Here is a 19,469-nt window from a genome sequence, read left to right as displayed (position 1 = left end):
ATCAACAAGTGGCATCACATTGGACATTTTAACTAATAAAAACAAGATAATCAGTTTATAATGGCACTATTTACAAGTACTTAGACCCACAAGGTACATCTATATTCCACAAAAATGCAGGTCAAAAGACAATATAGTTATCTACATTGTACACACATACATGTACATAGACAGATTGGTAGCTATATGGTAGAAAATACACATATAGCAAAAAGATATTTTATAAACTTTTTTTTCTTTTCCAAAACTAGTCAATAATTTTAAAGATTTTGTTTTCATAATTTCAGTTTTATCATTACCTCTTAACAAAAAATAAATACATTATTGGCATTTTCAGTTTCTTCATCGAAGTGAAAAGTTTTCTGACTGCAAAACTGAAAGGAATTTTTAAATCCATGCTTTATCTTCATACTGTTTTAATATACTCTCAAATACAGTTTTCTATTAATAGTTTCAATGCTGAAAATTATTTTTTAGGGCAAATGAAGTCAGTTAACCAAGAAAAGACAAAATCTTCAAGAAATGGTTGTGAGAAACTGAAATATAGTGGATCATAATTTCTAACCTAAAAAATTCAAGTGTGATGACAAGAAACCCACTTTTTAGAAAATAAAAGTTTGGAAAAAGTTTGAATTGGTAATGAGGAAAACTATTATAAATATACAATTTTTTGACAACAGTGTCATCTTCAGGCAACTGATGATGATAGATAAACATAGTGCATTAAAAAAATTCACTCTTTCTTTGTTTTCCTTTTCTTTAAAGGAAATAGAATAAAACTACACTGCATGTTAAAGTTTCTAATCATACAAATTTCTCCATTTTTTCTTTGCATTTTGCCAAGCAACCATCTACTTAGTAGTCTTGTTTCTGTACAAAAATATACATTACCATTTTTTTCCTTTATTATTAATACGAATAAGTAGCAATTTCTCTTGTATTGTGTTTAAGAGAACTTCAACTTCATGCCACACTAATTTTATGCATATTATTGTTATACTGTTAAACACATGCTGTTTGGCACATTTTTTAGTTTTTATTTCTTATTAGTTACAAACAAAGTATAACACACTTATAGAAGGTTTTTTTATTTCCTCTATGTGGACCAAGTACGCTTTTTCAGTACATTAGACTTTAGGAGAAAAATCACCTTTGGATAACTATAGTGGTAATCTGTTTACTTGGAAAACTTTGGTCAAAATGTTGCTAAGTAAATAAATTACTACCATAGTTTTCTTAAAGGTGATTTATCTCTAAAAGTCTAATTTCTTTATTTTATCACCTTTGCATTTTTCTGTGCATTTTTTAATATTTTGCTGTCCTGTCTATCTTCAGTATGCACACTTTTTTCTAAGCAAATATCACTATAATTCTGTGTTTTGTTTTCATTTTTTTGTCGTTGTGCATGCTGATAGGGAAAAGCAGGAATGGATGGAAGTAAAGGGGAAAAAGCTGTTATGGTAGGTATCAAAGACAATTGCTCTATTGCCACTTAATGTGCGTGGTGAACACATGCACGTGTTAAGTTGTATTCTCTACAGGTGGAGCAGAAAAACTAAAATATTTTTCTATATATGTTCTTTTTTCACAATAAACACACCTACACATTTTGGTGAAGATTTTATAGAAATATCTGAAATGTATAGAAGTTAAAAATTACTATATACCTTAAAATTATTTTCACTTTGTGTAATTTGATATGTTGTGAAGGCAACTTATTCAAAATGACTCGGTGCTTTTTGTTATTAAACTTTCTACCAAACTTCTGCTTGAGACATTTTGTTTTTACTGTAGACAAGAAACTGAACTTGTCTTTGTGTTTCTTCCTATCAGTTTTTAGTTATTTCTAATGTGATAAACAAATAAAAATTATTATTTATTAAATCATACATTATTTTCTATTCTATTTCTGACTGTATTATTTACGTCAAATTTTAAATAAAAAATTTCAGTTATATTTATAATTTTGCATTGTATTAAATATTGAAAACTAATTACATTTAATTTGAACTATGTGTCTGCTAATACAGTATGTGTCAGTATGGATACAAGAAGTACTACTCAAGGCAAAAGTTTAATATGTTTGTATTTGCTTCACAGCAGTTCAATAATGCAATACTGTAACAGGCACTTTAATGACTAAGGGTATAATCACAATATTTATAAAAGAAAATATCCATACAGCAAAGTATGTAAATGTTTTAGAGTCAAAGAACATGAAAGATAGAAACTTGGAACTTATTTGTGAGAACAAGAAAAATCAGACAACAAAGCATTTAAGACAGTAATAAGCTCTAAAACTACACACCCAACCCATCTGGAGCAATGCCCTTTTCTGTAAAATGAAAGCTATGGTTATGAAAGAGAGGCTTTCAACCCAAAAAGTCATTGCTGAGAAGTTTAGCATTTATCTTGGTAAACAGGGCTTTGAATTTAATATATATGTTTACAGACAAAAGTTCACAAGCTTCTAGCTACATCCTAACTTTAATAACTGTTTTCAGGTAAAAAATGGACATAAAAGGAGGAATTGCAGCATTTCCATTCAACCTTGCTGTCAATTCTTCTAAAATTACCTTAGTAGAAATTTATGTCTTTAACCTATATAAATTTGATCATAGAAGCCAACATTCATGTACAGTGAAGGATCTGTGTAAAATCTTACAATATGTTTTCTAAAACTTACCTCATTCTTCTTTAGAGAAGCTTATTACAGTAGATATTGTAGTGTCAAACAGTACTACATAATCATGGTCATGAACATGACTAATGGTGGTTATGGTAGCTTCAAAGCTGTCGAGTCCAAAATATCATTTTAATATAGTACAGTTAACTGTGGTATATGTAATTGTGCTTTTAGTCTTTTTTAGACTTCTCTGCATTAATTCTGAAAACAAATCCATATAGATAGATCTTTGTACTCTTAAATGTTGAGTATTCAGGTTGTATAGTAAGGTTACTTTTTAAAAGTGAAATTCCTTGTTTAGTTTCCATCTCAAGCGTATTTACTAGTACAGTATGATTAGCCAGGTTGACTTTTAATTACTGAAATTTATACATTTACAATTCATACTTTAAAAATCTGTACTAAACAAGTAAAATTACTCTAAACTGAACACCTAATCATCAGTATTTATATCAAATTGTTTTCAATTAAATTGTAGGTTCCTTAAAATAGTAATCTTGAGTTTTTATTATTTGTAAAATAATGAAATGATCAAGATATTATTTAGTTAGAGACAAGTGAGAAACATCTTTTATAAAAGATTTAAAAATTCGGATTTTCTTTTAGGCTAATTTATTTTAATTTCCAAAACACAGATTTAAGTTTTTCCTGCACATGTTTCAACAGTTTACTTTTAAACTTAATGAATTTATGAATTAAAAAAATTATATTCCATATGCAGAACTAATCCTAAAATCATCTAGTTATGGCCTGAAATATTTTCTACATATATATGTCCATTTCTTCTCTCGTCATATACAGTTCTCAGAACAACTCATGCGTCATATATGATTCTCAGAACAACTCGTGGTGATAATGCTTGATTTAGTCCTTGAACTAAACAAGGTTTTCATCTGTTTATGACAAATCTTAAAACTTCTGCTGCTACTGTTTTTCTAGTTTTGTGCTTTTCAGGTATTAATGGCCTTCAACAACAAAAGTAGTAATAGAGAAGTCCAAAACAAATAATATGTCATGTCAGATGTGCTACTTAAACTGAGTTTGAATGAAGAGAGTTTTTATCTTTTGTAACTAACTGTTTAATAATATTTAATGCAGGTAGTTCAGAAATGTTGTATTTTTTAATTAATTACAAAATGTTGTAATACTCTTATTTTGTCATTCTCTCAATGTTAAATTAAATGTTAAATAAAAAGTAGATGAGTTTGAGTGGGTTCTTAAAATATTCACAAATGTTTCTGTGAATTATTTAACACTAATTTGTGCCTGTAGTTTTGTGTATATAACTTTGTTTTTATATATTGCATCGGGTACTTAAAAGTTACAAGAAGTAAACAAGTTTATAAAGATGGGTCTTTTGAGCTATAGAAAAAAATTCTGTGCATTAAAAAATACAGGCATTTCTCAACAGTCAGCAACCTAAACAGAAAATTGATTGATATGCTTTTCTGAAACAGTCAGGTGTGAGTCAGAATTTGCTATAAATTATAGATAAGTTGTTACAGATGCTGATAAAATTAATGAAACACGTTATATTTGTTGGTCAATGTAAAAATAATTTGTGACCATTTTGTCATCAAACATTTTCTCTTTTCATTGACTATTATCATTAGAATGGTTAATAAATATCACTTAGGGCCATCTGAGAAGCACTAATAAATTTGTTGTGCTGTTTAATTGGTAATTGTGAGCAGATTATAACATTGTTCAGTCCCTTTCATTGCATGAGATTGCATGTGCATGTAAGACTAAATACACATGCTATTTGTCACACACATGTAAGACAATATTCAGTCACATGTCACATTACATTTTTAAATATTCCTGAAGAAAGCAGAAATGTAATATTTATGAAAATACATTGAACAGCATGCTAGTAGATTTTTATCTTTATGTAACTGTTCAGGAAGCAAACTGAAACATTGGCAGTCAATGATAATAAAATTAAAAACATTTCAAGGCTACAGAAAATGACATTATTAAATAAAAAGTCTTAGAAAGAGGGGAACAGACATAAACTTCATTTGTTGTAAAGATTGTTTCTTCTTTTTCATAATTTCAATAAAATTGATAAATCTGCTAGAATAATGCAAATACTTGTGACATTAAACAGTAAATATCTTCATATGTCACAGTACATCACTCTTACCACCTGTGTGATTTATACACACAAGTTCATTTGCTCATGTGAATCATTACACGTGTGCTTTTTCTTGCAAAAAGCCTGATTACTTCAAGTGTAAGATAATGCTCTTACATTATACAGTAAGGCTATAATATTAGTTAAATATATATGTAACAACTCTTTGAACCCATAATAAAACTGTTATCATTAATCTCTATTTTACATTGTTTCGGTATATAATATGTAATACAGGTGAGAGCTGTATGGGAAAAAGACATGTTTAATTAGCAGTATTTTCATATATAAATAGTTTTTATTTTATTCTGTAGTTGGTATTGCAGTTTTAAATGTTTTACATAAAAATTAATAATTTGCCTTCTTTCTTTCTTTTTAACAGTCTCCTGTCAGGTACATCAACCAGGTAGGGAATGATATTTATTAAAGTCTTTGTAAAATTCTCAAATTAGAAATGCCCTGGAATGTTCATTATTGTTTCAGTAGCAGCTTAAATTACTGCATATTTTTAGCTGTAAATTTTCACGAAACTATTCATTTCATTGGGAAAAAAATAAAATATATTTTGTATTTATTTACAGAAGTGTTCAAAGAATGATGTTAGTATTAAAATTATTACTCGTACAGATTATTTACCATTTCTTAAAATTTCAATTTTAACGTTCATTAAATTGAAAAATCTTATGTTGTAATAAAAAAACACATCCTTTTTTGTAGGCACGTTATATTAATGTTAAGAGCTGTAGTTAAGAAATGTAGTAATGATTCTAAAAGTACTGAAACAGCATATATAAAATTCTTTGTAAGAAACTGAGAGTGGCCATGAAGCTAGTATAGTTGGGAGAAGTTAAAGATTATCACAAAACTTGGAAAAATTAAAGAAACGTTGTATCACTCCTAGTTTGTATCAATTACTTGCAAAATTTTGCCATTAGTTTGCCAATCCTAGTCTGTTGCTCTGTTATTCTGTCTGGCAGTAATTACGTAATTAAATATACGAGATGATTATACCAAATATTCTTTTATGAATAAAGATACAAAATTAAGTACGTGCTATCAAGTTTCAATGTCTTTATTTGAAGATCCTTGTCTATGGCACCATGGTCGGAAGTATGCTTAAACTAAAATATGTGACATTAAATAGGATTATGAGGGAAAGTTGAAATATTAATGTCATGTGTACAGGTCTAAAAAACCTGGAATTTAACTTGAAAAATTGGGGTAAACGTTTCTTCAACAGCATGTGGCCACCCTGGAGCTCTTAAATCTTGTAAGCTCTTTACAGTAGTTGCTGTAACAAGTATCATCATCCACATGCATTTCAAAATATTTTAACAGTCGTTAAACTAAATTTGGAAAATATCAGTTTGTTGTATAACCTAATCTTTTGTCCTGTACACTACATTTCAAATATTATGCACTTCAATTTGAATAACATTTTGAAAGGATATTATATATAATTTTTTAAACTATATATATATATATAAACTTATAAAAAGAAACAATATAATTGTATGATTAGAATATGAGCTGAAATCTGTTATTTATTAGAGCAACAATTTTTTTTTGTGTACAATTGTATGGATGCTGTGTTCAGGTAAGCCTCAGAATATTTGTCAGGTACAAGATTAAATTGTGCAGAGTTCATTTCCTTATATACTTGTATGTATTATTGGTCACTCTTTATACATCATAAAAACTGATGCACGTCATCACTTACTGATCCATACAATGCTGTATTTTTATAAAAAAAATTGTTTTATTTTAAGAATGCAAGTATGTGAAATACAGTTGTTGACATTGATGGATTTAATACACCAACTTCAGTGAATCTATTTGTATCATAAGTATTTTTATTACTGAAGATATTAGTTACATTTTCAGACAGGTAATTACTTTTCCATTCTTTGTTTGTTTTTTTGTCAGAATAACAGTAGCATTGAAGGCACAAAGGAATTTGTAAGTATTACATGCCCCCTTTGTTAAAATATTTCATTATGTAAAATTATATTTTTATAATTGTGTTTTATTTCTCATAATTAGGTTCAAATAAATTAAACATAAATGGTACAGTTAACATAGAGATTAATATGCTCAGGACCATTGAGAAAGACAAAAACCAACTTAATTTATGTGTTTTACATTGTGTATCACATGGCAATTCTTTTGTAGGGGTAATGGCCTTGAGGTTTGTTTTTTTCAAATCAATAAATTCTTTCTTGATTGCACCTTATCCATTAATATCTATTATTTGTTTTCTTTCTCATTAAGAAAAATTGTCTTTTTTTTTTTTCCAGGCAGTTTTATAGTTGTTACTGTAGTTTCTATTAAATGTATATGTATATCTGTATGTTATTTATATAAAAATATTAATAAAAATATTGTTTGAAATATTTAGGAACAATAGCTATTTTCTTTCTTTCTTATTTTATTGCATAATGAAAAGTCTCATTTATTCAAAACATAAGGTAGTTTTAGTTTTTCAAAATCACTGGAAAACAATTAATGATGCAGTTAGTAAATTAAGATAATTATTATGGTCCTTTAACAATGACAACTTTTTTTTTTTCAGATCACAGGTCCACCAGGGCCTCCTGGTCATCCAGTAAGTACATTTACTCTTTAATACCTGAGAGCAATTAGTCTTGGCTTATCAATGTAGTTCTGCTTTAAAGTTTTTAAAAGAAGTAATTTATAATGCTTGTGCAAGAGTTCATATTTTTTGTTGTTTTTGACTGTCACAACAACAAACAGATATTGTGTTAAGTTATTATTAAAAGTGTTCACTATTTCTAACTTTTCAAAAATGTAATAGACCTAAACTACTGTAACATAATAGCACACACTCTTTAATACAAAATGTAAAACAATTAAGAAAGCATTACTGACTGAATTCTCTATCTAGGTTTAAAATAACGTTAAAGATTTATTTTAAATTCTATCAAATTGGTTATACATAACATGGGTCACTACACTAACATTTGACTGTCAGTAGTTATCTCAAACCTTATTTCTTTGACATACTAAAGTAAAATCTGTAACATATTGATGATCTAATGCAATCTTCATAATAAATAAATGAAGTCTTTATCATTGTTTCTACATTTTTTACAAGTCATGTTACCATCTTACTGTTCTAGCAACAACTTTTTCCTTAATCCAAAACTATAGTGTTATAGCCACATGAATTTTGGTTGATAAATTAGAACAGAGGGTAAATACTCATTCCATGGTATAATAAGCACTCTGTCTGTGTTCTAAAATGCAAAACTTTAGACTAATAGCATGCTTATTTGGGTGCAATATGTATTGCTGTGTAGTTAAGTAAAGTTACAGGATCTAGTGCTCAAGGATCACATATATATCATTCATGGGAAGCAGTAAAATAGTGCAATAAAGAAAAATTAAACAGAAATGTCAGTTCCTCTTAAACTTAGATTTTTAAACATCAGATGTAATCCAGCATCTCCCAAACATTTGTCATTCATGCCTCCCCTTTACTAAATATGCTTTCTTGTGTGTGTGTCTTCTTTTTTTTTTTGTATGAGTGAAATAGTGAGTTAAATGTTGTCATAATTAATTATTTATTATTTTCGTTAATAAAAAATATATTAAAATGCTTAATTTTGCATTATTACCTACTGATTCTCCTGATTTTAGTAAGATTACGCTGACAGTTTTAAAATAATATAAATTGTAACAGTTCGAAGTTAAGGCATAGATATAAATGATAAAAGTATAAAATATATATTTAACTTTACGTTAACCTTCTAATGATTATCAAATTAAGCAAAAGAAACGTAATCTGATTTGAAACTAATTAAGAACCTAAAGTCCTCAAATGAAATATTTTATTTCCACAACTACCAAAATTTTGCTCAGAGAAATTGTGTCACTACAGAAACTGTACAAAAAGTGTTAAAATAATGCTGCTTCAAACTTTAACTTCTGCAGCTGTTCAAGATGGATTTTTCACACAAGACATTTTTACTCTTAAAGATAAAAGAGAACTTCACTATTCAATTTTTAAATGTTTCAAAAATTTAATTTCAATATCCAAAAATGTATCCTGTGAAGTATAACAATAATGATCAATTTTAAAATTACAATTGGAAATTTAAACTGAAAACATGGGGAAAACATTGTAAAATGAAAGCTAATTTGTTTTAAAGTTTTAAATATATTTTGGAGTTAACCTGTGGTTTTGAGAATAATAATGTCTGACTTTGTTTTTTTTATTGTAATTTGCAATGGATTTATGTTTGCAGACCTCTAAGTTACATGACCAGATATTAAAACTAGAGTAACAGTGTTTAATTAAAACTGCCGTAACATAAAAAAGAGGTACTGCAAAACAAATTCCTGAAACCATTTACAAAACACAAGACAAACACATCAAAATCCACCAATCACTACATATGTAAAACACTAAGACTGAGACTATTTTAGTGATGTTTTCTTCCTTTTTTTAAATTACTACAACAGATTCTACTTCTTAAATAGAAAGTAAATTGGAAAAGAATTTGCTGAACCTTTAAAAATATAATTGTTATTGCTTCTGAACAGGAGTATGATAGGAATAGACCATCAAAGTCACATGGTTGTCTGCTATTGGATCCTCTGTGAGACAGTGATAAGTCTACCGACCTAAAACACTAAAATCTAGGGTTTGATTCCCTGTGGTGAACACAGCAGATAGCCCAAGTATGGCTTTGCTATAAAACAAACGATCTGTTACTGGTTTGTTTGAATCTCATGAACTTATTTCTCTAGCTAGATCTTTAGAGTTCAATGTAGGTACTTACAATCACAGATTAGCTGTATTTCTTTATCAATTTTTGGATGTACTGATTTTACAGTGCCAGGTTTTTTATTTAATCTATATACCAACATACTCTCTAATGAAGATATTAAAGACAACAAAGGGCTTGACCAAAGAAGTATTTTATAAGCTATCAGAACTAGCTGCTAAGTAGTCCCATTTCTTATTTAATGAAATATTTATGATCTAGTAAGTGGTTTGTCTTTTAACTCAAAATGAGCATGTTGTTTAATAAATATATTTTTGTTTTCATGAAAACACTTGGTTGTAACATTGTATTAATAATTCTGAGTCACTAGGCTGATTGTATGTGGAAGATACATTTCTGTATTATTTTAAAAAAATACTTGCAGTTAAGGACATTCAAATCTTAAATTCACAATGGGATTACAAAATAAGAACTATCTGTTACCATTTCTTGATATTAAGACTGTTAATTTAAATAGGTCTTAAACTCTGAATTTTGTAATAAGGCTACTTTCTTAAAATTATGCTTCCAATTTGACAATTTTGTTGTACATTTTTTTCAAGAGAAGCTCAATCAGTATTTTAGAGCCTCAACAATTCTAGTACTTTTTAACTTTTCATCAAGAAACCAGCAACATTTTTGTTGCTATATTTACTCTGTCTACCACAGGGAATCAAACACTGGATTTTAGTGTTATAAGTTCATGAACCTACTGCTGACCCACTGAAGTTGTCAATATATTATGCTCTCATTCACTGGTTCTTATGCCGTTTTAGTTTGAAGACAAATAAATAAAAGTGTCTTCAGTCTGTTTAATATCATTCTAAAGAGTTCCAGTGATCAATGAATTCTGCATGTATTAAGAAATTTTTGATGATTCATTGTGACCTAAAATAAACTGAATTTAAATCTGTGTATATCCATTTCTGCCATAAATTTTGGTGGAATTTTGTTTTTATATGAAATAATAAGTGATTGTGATAAGCAAAGACTAAATTAGGTTGCACTGTTATGTGCAACATGTGGCTTTTTTTTTTTTGTAATTATAATTAACTTAAAACAAAATCTAATTGGTGAGGAAACCATTTTGAACATCTAAAATATTGTAACTAATATAGTTTTCATTATTTTTGTCAAAAAGTATAGTTATATATTTTTTCTTATTAGGGGCCTAGAGGATTACAGGGTCCACCAGGAATCAAAGGTGATAAGGGAACAGATGGAGAGAAAGGTGAACCTGTAAGTTGATGCTTATTAAATATCTTGTTTTGCACAATTAAATATACTTTAACAGTAAATCTTTATAAAGTCGTATGAAATTCTGGTGCTTTTTTTCCAAAATACAATTCCAGCTATGATAGCAACTAGTGAAATTAAGTCTAAACCCTGAAGTATTAAATGGTTATTTACTTAATAATATTTTATTCTTCATACAAATCCTTTGAAAAGCATTAGTAACACATTTCATTATTTAAAATTATTTAAAAGAAAAACCACACTACTTCTAAACTTTGACACAGATACTTCTTTATTAGTTTCACCACTTTTACATTTGCTCCTTGATTGGTTGGTACCAGAACTAGCTTTAGTGTGAACTTTAATCTACAGTGGAACTCCTCTAAAGCAGCCACCTTTGGGACAGAGAAAACTGGCCTGATTAGAGGGGTTCCACTGTATATAATTATGGATTATGTAAACAAAAAAGGGACTGTGATTGAATGATCACTTTTGAGGAGTGACCAAATCTGAGGGGTGGCCACTTAGAGGGGTTCCACTATAATTTTAACTATGCAAGTTATTGTGTACTTGTCTCTAACATTTCCTTGTCTTCTGAGAATTATCACACTGACATGTGAAACTTCACTGTAAATTATTTGTACAACACAATTTGTTTTGCATTTTAAATTATTGTTTCAGATTAAATTCCAATGTCTTTTTTTTTTAATCAGCAATAATTTAAGGTATGGCTGGGTGACTAATCCAGTATCTACTAGTGTAAAATCATTTAGCTAATTTACAATTTTAGCAAAAAAAAAAAAAAAAGATTACAGTGATTTGGTTAACATCAAATACAAAGCAGATTTAGTACATAACAGAGTGAAATAAATGTTTTATAATCACTTGAATACATGAATGATATCTAGTCTAAACAAATAGTAATAGAATATAGTCCACTTCAAAAACCTCATATTTCCATGTAGTCTTTATTTAATAACATGTTAAAAGAATTCAAGAAGTAAGATTTATAATATGAGTAATAATAAGTAGAGATCTTTGTATCAATGGTATTCTATACTGCTTATAAGAGACTCCATCAAATTTAAAAGCCTAACTAAATTCATACACTGACAAAAGGTAGGTAATAAAAATATGCAAGTTGGTAGGTAAGTTTGTGTAACACATCTAGACTTATGTACTTGCTGCTTTGCAAATATGACAAAATATTATAATTTGTCTTTTCTTTGTAATAATTTTAACTCTTTGTAGATTGATACACAAAGTAAAAATTTTTATTTAGGGTGAAAAAGGAGAAAGAGGAAGTCAAGGGCCTATGGGACTTCCTGTAAGTATGACTTACAGTTTTTGTTTTTTCAAGCAGTCACAGCATGTTAGCCTGTTCTGTTTTTTTTTTAAACAGTTACTGTAAGTGACAGTGTTATGTGTATTATTAAGAAAGAACTGAAAACTAATGTAACTTATATTGATGTTAAGAGTATATATATATATTTTTCCCTTGTTATGCTGTATTAGATTGATACAATTATAATGTGAATGAAGAAAAAAATCACATACTTGTATTTATTGCCTTTGCTGTTCATAAGTTTCTCTTGTTTATTTGTGCAAAAATGTTGCACTTTTGTTTCTTAGGGTCCAAGGGGATTACAAGGTGAAACTGGATTTCCAGGAATTGATGGTACACCAGGAGAAATGGTAGATTGCATCATGTTTTGTTATTTGTTTGTTTTTCAAATTGTTTTTAACACTTATTTTTTCATTTAATTACTAGTGCAATATTTTATTTTGTAGTATCATTTGTGTTTGACCATTTAAGGACCTAAAAGTTGTCTTAACTTCTAACTAGTTTTTGTCCTTAGTTTCTTAAAACACTTGTGTTCAATTCCTTCCTTTGTGCTTTTTTATCTGTATAAAAAATATGTAATTTTTTATTTTATTCATCATTGCTATATGTTTATATTTTTATATACAGGGTCTTAAAGGGGATAAAGGTGAAAGAGGATCTCCTGTAAGTTATTACTTATAACATATTATTTTTATAGAAAATTCTAGAATGTGTGTGACTGTATTATAAAACAGCTTATTAAAAATATCCATGAAATAATTCAAAACTTTACTTTCTAGTCCATTTAATAACTAAAGAACGATTATTTCTCTTTAATAGTCTTCTTACATTTTGATGAAAATATACGGTTTTTGAAAACTGTCTCTATTCTTATGCATTTTTCAAGCTACAAAAGCAAAGTCATTTGTAAAATATTTTAGAAATCTTAAACTCTGCATACTTGTCATTCAGCACTGAGGAAGGAAGAAATCCAATTTCTAAAAGCTCTGAGGTTTTATTGTTTCTTTTATAATGCTAACTTGTTTTCTGTTAACCCTATATGCTTTGAATATTGTGAGCTTCTGTAAGAGGAATGTGTTTAATATGACATTCTTTTTTCTACTTATTAAAATGAAGTGCTGATAATTAATTTTAAAATCTAAATTACTGATTTAGTCAAATAAAGTATTTATTTTTTGTGTTATGTTAAATTGATACTTTCTTAAAGGGACTAGTAGGTAGGAGAGGAAAGAAAGGTGACAAAGGAGAACCAGGTGAACGGGTAAGTAAATTTTGACATATGTTATTTAATTCTTCAATTAATTATTTTCAAATCAGCTTTCATTTGAGTTTATAAATAGACCTAAGATTAACATTTTTTATTTCAAGTTCTTTTTTTTCTGTGCCTTGCAGACAAAATTCATATAATCATTATATAGTGTTGAAAATGAGTGTAATCATTTTTTAATTTCAATATTTGTTCTATACACTCAAACATATTAATCAGGGATGTTAAGAGAGTTTTATATTTTCTAAAATATATTATTTTATCAAGTTATGGATCATAGGCTTTAAATGTTTATTTATTCTGGAGTTTCCATTGTTGTATTGCACGTTGATTATATCACAGGTGACTTCTTTTCAGAAGCAACAGCTATTGAGTTCTTAGAACTGTAAAAATCAAAAATCAAATGTTATGGAACACAAGTGTGCAGGAAATATATATTTGTTTTAATTTAAAATAACAAATATTCTAACATCACCATGACAACTCTCTCATTTTATTGAACTTAGATGAAATAATTATAGACAGATGCTAGTAGTTTCCTATAAAATTCAACCAACAAAACTCAATAATAATTACCTACAAACTACAGCAAACCTATCTACTGTTTGAATAGCTGGTACTTTCATAGGTTTCCAAAGTAGCTTAGGGTTCAAGCATTGATAGAACTTAGCTTGCCAAATCTGAAACCTCACAAATAGAAGTTAAAGTCTTTTGTTATCTACTTGATTGTTATCTCTCTGCATCACAGAATGCAATATGTTAATATAAACAATCATCATACCTACATAACTCCACTTTTAAACATTAATGACATGATTTTTAAAGTTTTGCTAAATAGTATAAGAGTGTTATCTAGCTTCCATGTGTATCACCTGAATTTTGAACGTTTTAAAGCAGAAACGACTGAAGGAAATCTTATGGACAGTTGAGAGATTAATAAAGCTTTTTCGTGAAGTTTTATAACGTAGTTATGTTATACATTGATTGGAGTTTAAATTAAATACACATCTAGATCCGTCTGTTGGGTGGGCTTAAGTTTTAACTCTCAATTTCTCAAATGTGTGTAATAATTGTAGAATTCTTTAGAAATATCTGAATGAAGAAAATACATCAGAGTATCATCCATAGCATTACTTATTATGTATATGTAAGATTGTTTATACATCAGAGTATCATCCATAGCATTACTTATTATGTATATGTAAGATTGTTTATACATCAGAGTATCATCCATAGCATTACTTATTATGTATATGTAAGATTGTTTATACATCAGAGTATTATCCATAGCATTACTTATTATGTATATGTAAGATTGTTTGTACATCAGAGTATTATCCATAGCATTACTTATTATGAATATGTAAGATTGTTTAGTTTTCCTTCACAAAATGTATCTACTTCATGATTTGTGTATTTAATTTCCACAGTTTGTTTGTTTGTTGTTAAGCCCAAGGCTACTCAGTAGGCTATCTGTGTTATGTCTACTATGGATACTTTAATTTCCACAGTTTGTTTGTTAAGCACAAGGGTTACACTGTAGGCTGTGTAATATCTACTATGGATACCTCAATTTCCACAGTTTGTTAGCTCATATTTTTTGATTAAATAATCTGAAATTGTCATACAAAGTTTTCTGTCTTATAACTATATAAGCACAAAGATTTTCCTGTTAAACAAAGTAATGGACTGTGATCTTCATCCTCAGGGAGTTCCTGGGCTAGATGCCCCATGCCCACTTGGTCCTGATGGTCTACCTTTTGCTGGGTGTGGATGGAAACCTCCTAATGAGGTGAGTCATCCTCAAGTATTTTGAGATGAAAATGGACCTGTAACTTTTATATTTTTATAAAGCAACAAGGTATAACATAAAAGCTAGAACTCCAGATGAATAATTTTCTATGTACCATACATTTCGACATGTCTTTCACAACCACAAAACATCTAACACCTTGCAGAAAGAGAATGCGTAGCAATACGCTGTACACGAATAGAACCTAATGATATACTGTTCAATAAGTCATACGTAAACTAGAAGGCCGTTTCTAGTATATAAATGATATAAAGTTATTAATAAACTTATATTATTATAAACACAAACCTAAACATAGATAGGATTGCTAATTGTTAAAAAATGTCTGATATATGAAGCAATGCTTCATCTAAAAAATGTTTGAAAGCAAAGAAAATATGAAAAAATAATTCCCTTAATTGAATGGAAAAAAACCCTTGTCTGAAAATAGGCGAAACCCACTTCAACAAATGATTTTATGTTTGTAATTGTGTTTTCGTACAAACACAATTTAATGTTTTACTGCTTATGTTTTTGGCTTGTTGAAATTAGTACATATGATTTTTTTACATTAGTTTTTATTGTAAACTTCTTTAAAACATATAAACAAAATTTTAGCATCTTATTATTTATATTAAATCTCACTTTGGAAGAGACTGTAACTGATTCATCTAAAAGTATAAATCACCTCTGTCAATGTTTGTTCATAGTCTTCGTTAGGTAGTTTGTTTGTAATTAAGCATAAAGCTACACATTGCGCTGTCTGTGCTCTGCCCACCATGAGTATCGAAACCCGGTTTCTATTGTTGTAAGTCCACAACTTCCGAACGTTGACAATATAGTATAGTGGATACTACTCACAATAGAAAGCTTTACCAGTGAGAGTTGACAGATGTAGCTTGTACCCTTAAATAATCCCTTTACACAACACTGGCCACGTTAGTCAAAGATCCCGGACACTGAGGTTTTATTACTCAATCGTTTATTGTTGTTTTTTACAACATTTAATATTTGTATTTATACGTTTGTTACCGATAGATGGCACTTATATAGTTTTGAAACATATTGGGAGCTTGAAAATGAAGTTATTAAACTGAATAAATTGGTAATGCTGTACACATTTTATTTTAGTACCTGATTAATTCAGTGTTAACTTGTAAGATTGATTTGCTTATAGTGAAGAAATGTTATCGTCGATTTAAGGTTTGTAAGTAATCAGCAACCTGTTAATGGTTTCTTAAATTACCTCTTGTAATTATGAAGCCTCAGGAACTAACCGAGGACTCGTTATGGATGATTTTATCTGGTGACTTAAAACCCATGATAACTATCGTATGTAACATCATATTTGACGAAACTACGATGAAACATGATAAAATAAAAGTTGATTAAAAACAGTAATATTTCTGTCTTCCGAACTGTTTGAGTATAGTAGGGTGTGTAGCAGTAGAAATTAGTATTAGAAAAATAAATACATGATTGTTCAGTGGTGGAACGTTACCTCACCAGTTATAATATTAGAGTTTTGACATCTTAACACGTGTAATAAATATGATAGTAATAAACACCCGATGTTAATATAATAATCCGTGATCGTAAAAACACACACTATACCAAAAATGAGTGTATCAAAATAATGCCATACGTCAGAAGTGTTGTTTCACAAAATGCTTGGGGGGCAGAAGTAAAGAAGACTGGCCTCGCGTGGACCAACCATTTCATCCAAGGACCCATTGCCATTATGTAATGCACATATACATGTTAATCTGGCAATACTATTAAATTCTCACCCAAATTGCTATTTGGGGTCCCCTTCCCAGTTTGTGGAGAGAGGAATACCTGTCTTAGATTAACAGTATACTTTAAACAATACCTTTAACTTGGTATTTTAATAGACATCAATGTCTCGCAAAACCTAAGTTTCGTAAGCCAACACACAATTTAAAATTACAATGATTGGAACTTCTATTTATTTATAGATTAAATGTAACTATAGTTGACTCAGACTGTTCAACGAAGTCACATGAAACCCCAATGGGTTTCAAATTAAAGAGAGAGAGGAGAGATGGGAAGTATTTTCTGTTGAAACGATGTGCCATTGCAAAAAAGTTTATATTCGAAGACACTATCATTTCCTAGATGAATAGTGTCTTACCAGTGTAAAGTTTGATGACAGTTTTTGATGTTTTCATTGTGTTTATTAATAAAACTATTTTGTATGTAAATGCCTAAAAATAAAACCATGTGGTGACGGCACGTTTTTAATCTTGTAGTTTTTGTTTACGTTCGAAATAAATATTTCCAAAGTATAAAATGGTTGATAATTTTTTCTATATCCTGTCTACAATACTTTAGTAAGCATTGTTTTTGTTTCAGAACATATTGATTATAATATACAATTTCTTATAAATAGTTAAAATAATAAATCATTGAACTTGCCTGTGTTTTCATCTAAGTGCCATCTAGTAGTGAACGAAATTTTTTCACGTAAATTAATTACAAAAATAAGTTTAGTATTTTCATAATGCCTGACAATATTTTTATGATGTAAGAAACTCTTAAGCCAATTAGACGGTCAAGGGCCGCTACTAGGTGACGCTCTGTAGTCATAATTTTGTAATAAAATTGTGCCAGTTTTAGTGTAAAATTAACTGAAATATGTCTTTTTTAACTTCGCAGAGAGTCGTCAAAAATATATACTCTAAAACTTTGAAGAAAACTTGTTCACTTTTAACTTAAATCAACAAAATTCGATACAAATACAAGTTGAGTATTTATAGGTCATGTTTGTTTCAGCGCAAAGATTCACAGTAGGCTGTCTTTTCTCTGCCCACCATAGGGACAGTGAATTCTAGATTTCAACAGTGTGTACGTAAACTTGCTGTTAAACCAGTACAGTTTTATAGAATGTCATTAAAAGTAAAGAAATTTTATAATGTCTGTAAAAGAAACTCGTTTTTGTCTGTCACCACTGCCTTTCAAAAAAAAAAAATCTTATTGTTATCTTAACCATTTCGATCTTTGTAACCTCTCTGTAAGGAAATTAATACAAAATAATTAATTATGATTTACACCTATTCGGTGGGTTATCTGTACTGTTGTGTTCACGACAGATATCGAACTCGAGTTTTAGCGTTTCAAGTCTCATACTGTGGGAGCAACATACAATGTTATTCACAATATAGATGTAAATAATTATTGGATCGCAAACTACAGCGGGTGAATTGAATAGCAATGATGGCTTCTCGAAGTCTGTTGCTATAATTTTTATAGTAATGTGAAGCCAATACCTTTTTGTTGTGCTAACTTTTCCAATCTTATGTTTAACTATAACTCATATACACAAGACTGTGTTAGAAAAAAAAAAAAAAAGTATGTTAGGAAGATGATTTCTATGAAAATGCATTGTTGAACGTGTCCGGCAGCATGTATTGCACGTTACTTGTTCTGGTTAACTACGATCTTATGCGAAAAACGCAAGTTTCAAAGTTACGTGAAATCAGTTCACGGAAGTCTGACGTTGTCTTTCGATAACGCGTTATTGTCTGATGCAAGAATCGACACAATTGAGTAGTCAGTGGTGCCAACGCGGATCATTCCACGCAAATTCTTGAAAGGAGTTATTTTACGTGATATGTACGTAATTACATCTTTTTCAGAAAAAAATATAACATTTTATAGAAAATTTTATTTGATATTTATTAAGAAACTTGAGCGTGACATGAATAGGTAACGTATGTTTCGTAAAAAAAACGAAATTAAAAAGGAACAGGTTTTCTGTTCGTATCGCGTACTTATATTTTTATGAATTAAAATATAGTTAGTTTGCACTAGTTTGAAACAACAGGTTAATTTTTGAAACAGTTACGAATGTTTCTCGTTAAATTTATTCTTTATTTTCCACATAGCAAACGGTTACCAACTGAACTGTTTTGGATTATAATTTTCGCTGTTGCTGTATATATCACAAATAAACCCATTCTGAGCGTAGTGATTCTGGTGTATGAATGGTTAATGAAACGGGAATTGAGATTAGCCTATTAAAATAAATCAGGTTATCTTAATACTCTGAAGGAACTAACACTCGAAAAATTATAATTTTTGTTTCAAAACTGACACTGAAATACAATTAATTAGACACTCACCAAAATGTAGCTATATGTTATACCTACGAAAATAAATTATTCAATGTTCCCGTGTTTCCTGTGTTTAT

At 29.0% G+C, this 19,469-nt stretch overlaps 1 protein-coding gene across 15 annotated transcripts in view; it reads left to right on the top strand.

Annotated features, from left to right (window-relative positions):
- The window catches only part of LOC143256046 (uncharacterized), a 184,845-nt gene that overhangs the window by 152,110 nt on the left and 13,266 nt on the right, over positions 1-19,469 (top strand). For 13 of the 15 annotated variants that reach the window (XM_076512665.1, XM_076512666.1, XM_076512662.1 and 10 more), the window contains 10 exons: positions 1,416-1,460; positions 5,209-5,232; positions 6,753-6,785; positions 7,399-7,431; positions 10,784-10,855; positions 12,135-12,179; positions 12,485-12,547; positions 12,825-12,860; positions 13,405-13,458; positions 15,173-15,256. In XM_076512665.1, the coding sequence (XP_076368780.1) occupies positions 1,416-1,460; positions 5,209-5,232; positions 6,753-6,785; positions 7,399-7,431; positions 10,784-10,855; positions 12,135-12,179; positions 12,485-12,547; positions 12,825-12,860; positions 13,405-13,458; positions 15,173-15,256 (489 nt within the window). The remainder of the gene's footprint in view (positions 1-1,415; positions 1,461-5,208; positions 5,233-6,752; positions 6,786-7,398; positions 7,432-10,783; positions 10,856-12,134; positions 12,180-12,484; positions 12,548-12,824; positions 12,861-13,404; positions 13,459-15,172; positions 15,257-19,469) is intronic. The other 2 variants (XM_076512668.1, XM_076512664.1) reach the window with 1 other exon arrangement.

The sequence above is a fragment of the Tachypleus tridentatus genome, chromosome 7 (genome assembly GCF_004210375.1).
Source record: "Tachypleus tridentatus isolate NWPU-2018 chromosome 7, ASM421037v1, whole genome shotgun sequence".
NCBI classification, from domain to species: Eukaryota; Metazoa; Arthropoda; class Merostomata; order Xiphosura; family Limulidae; genus Tachypleus; species Tachypleus tridentatus.
This window is presented reverse-complemented; position numbering and strand designations above follow the sequence as displayed.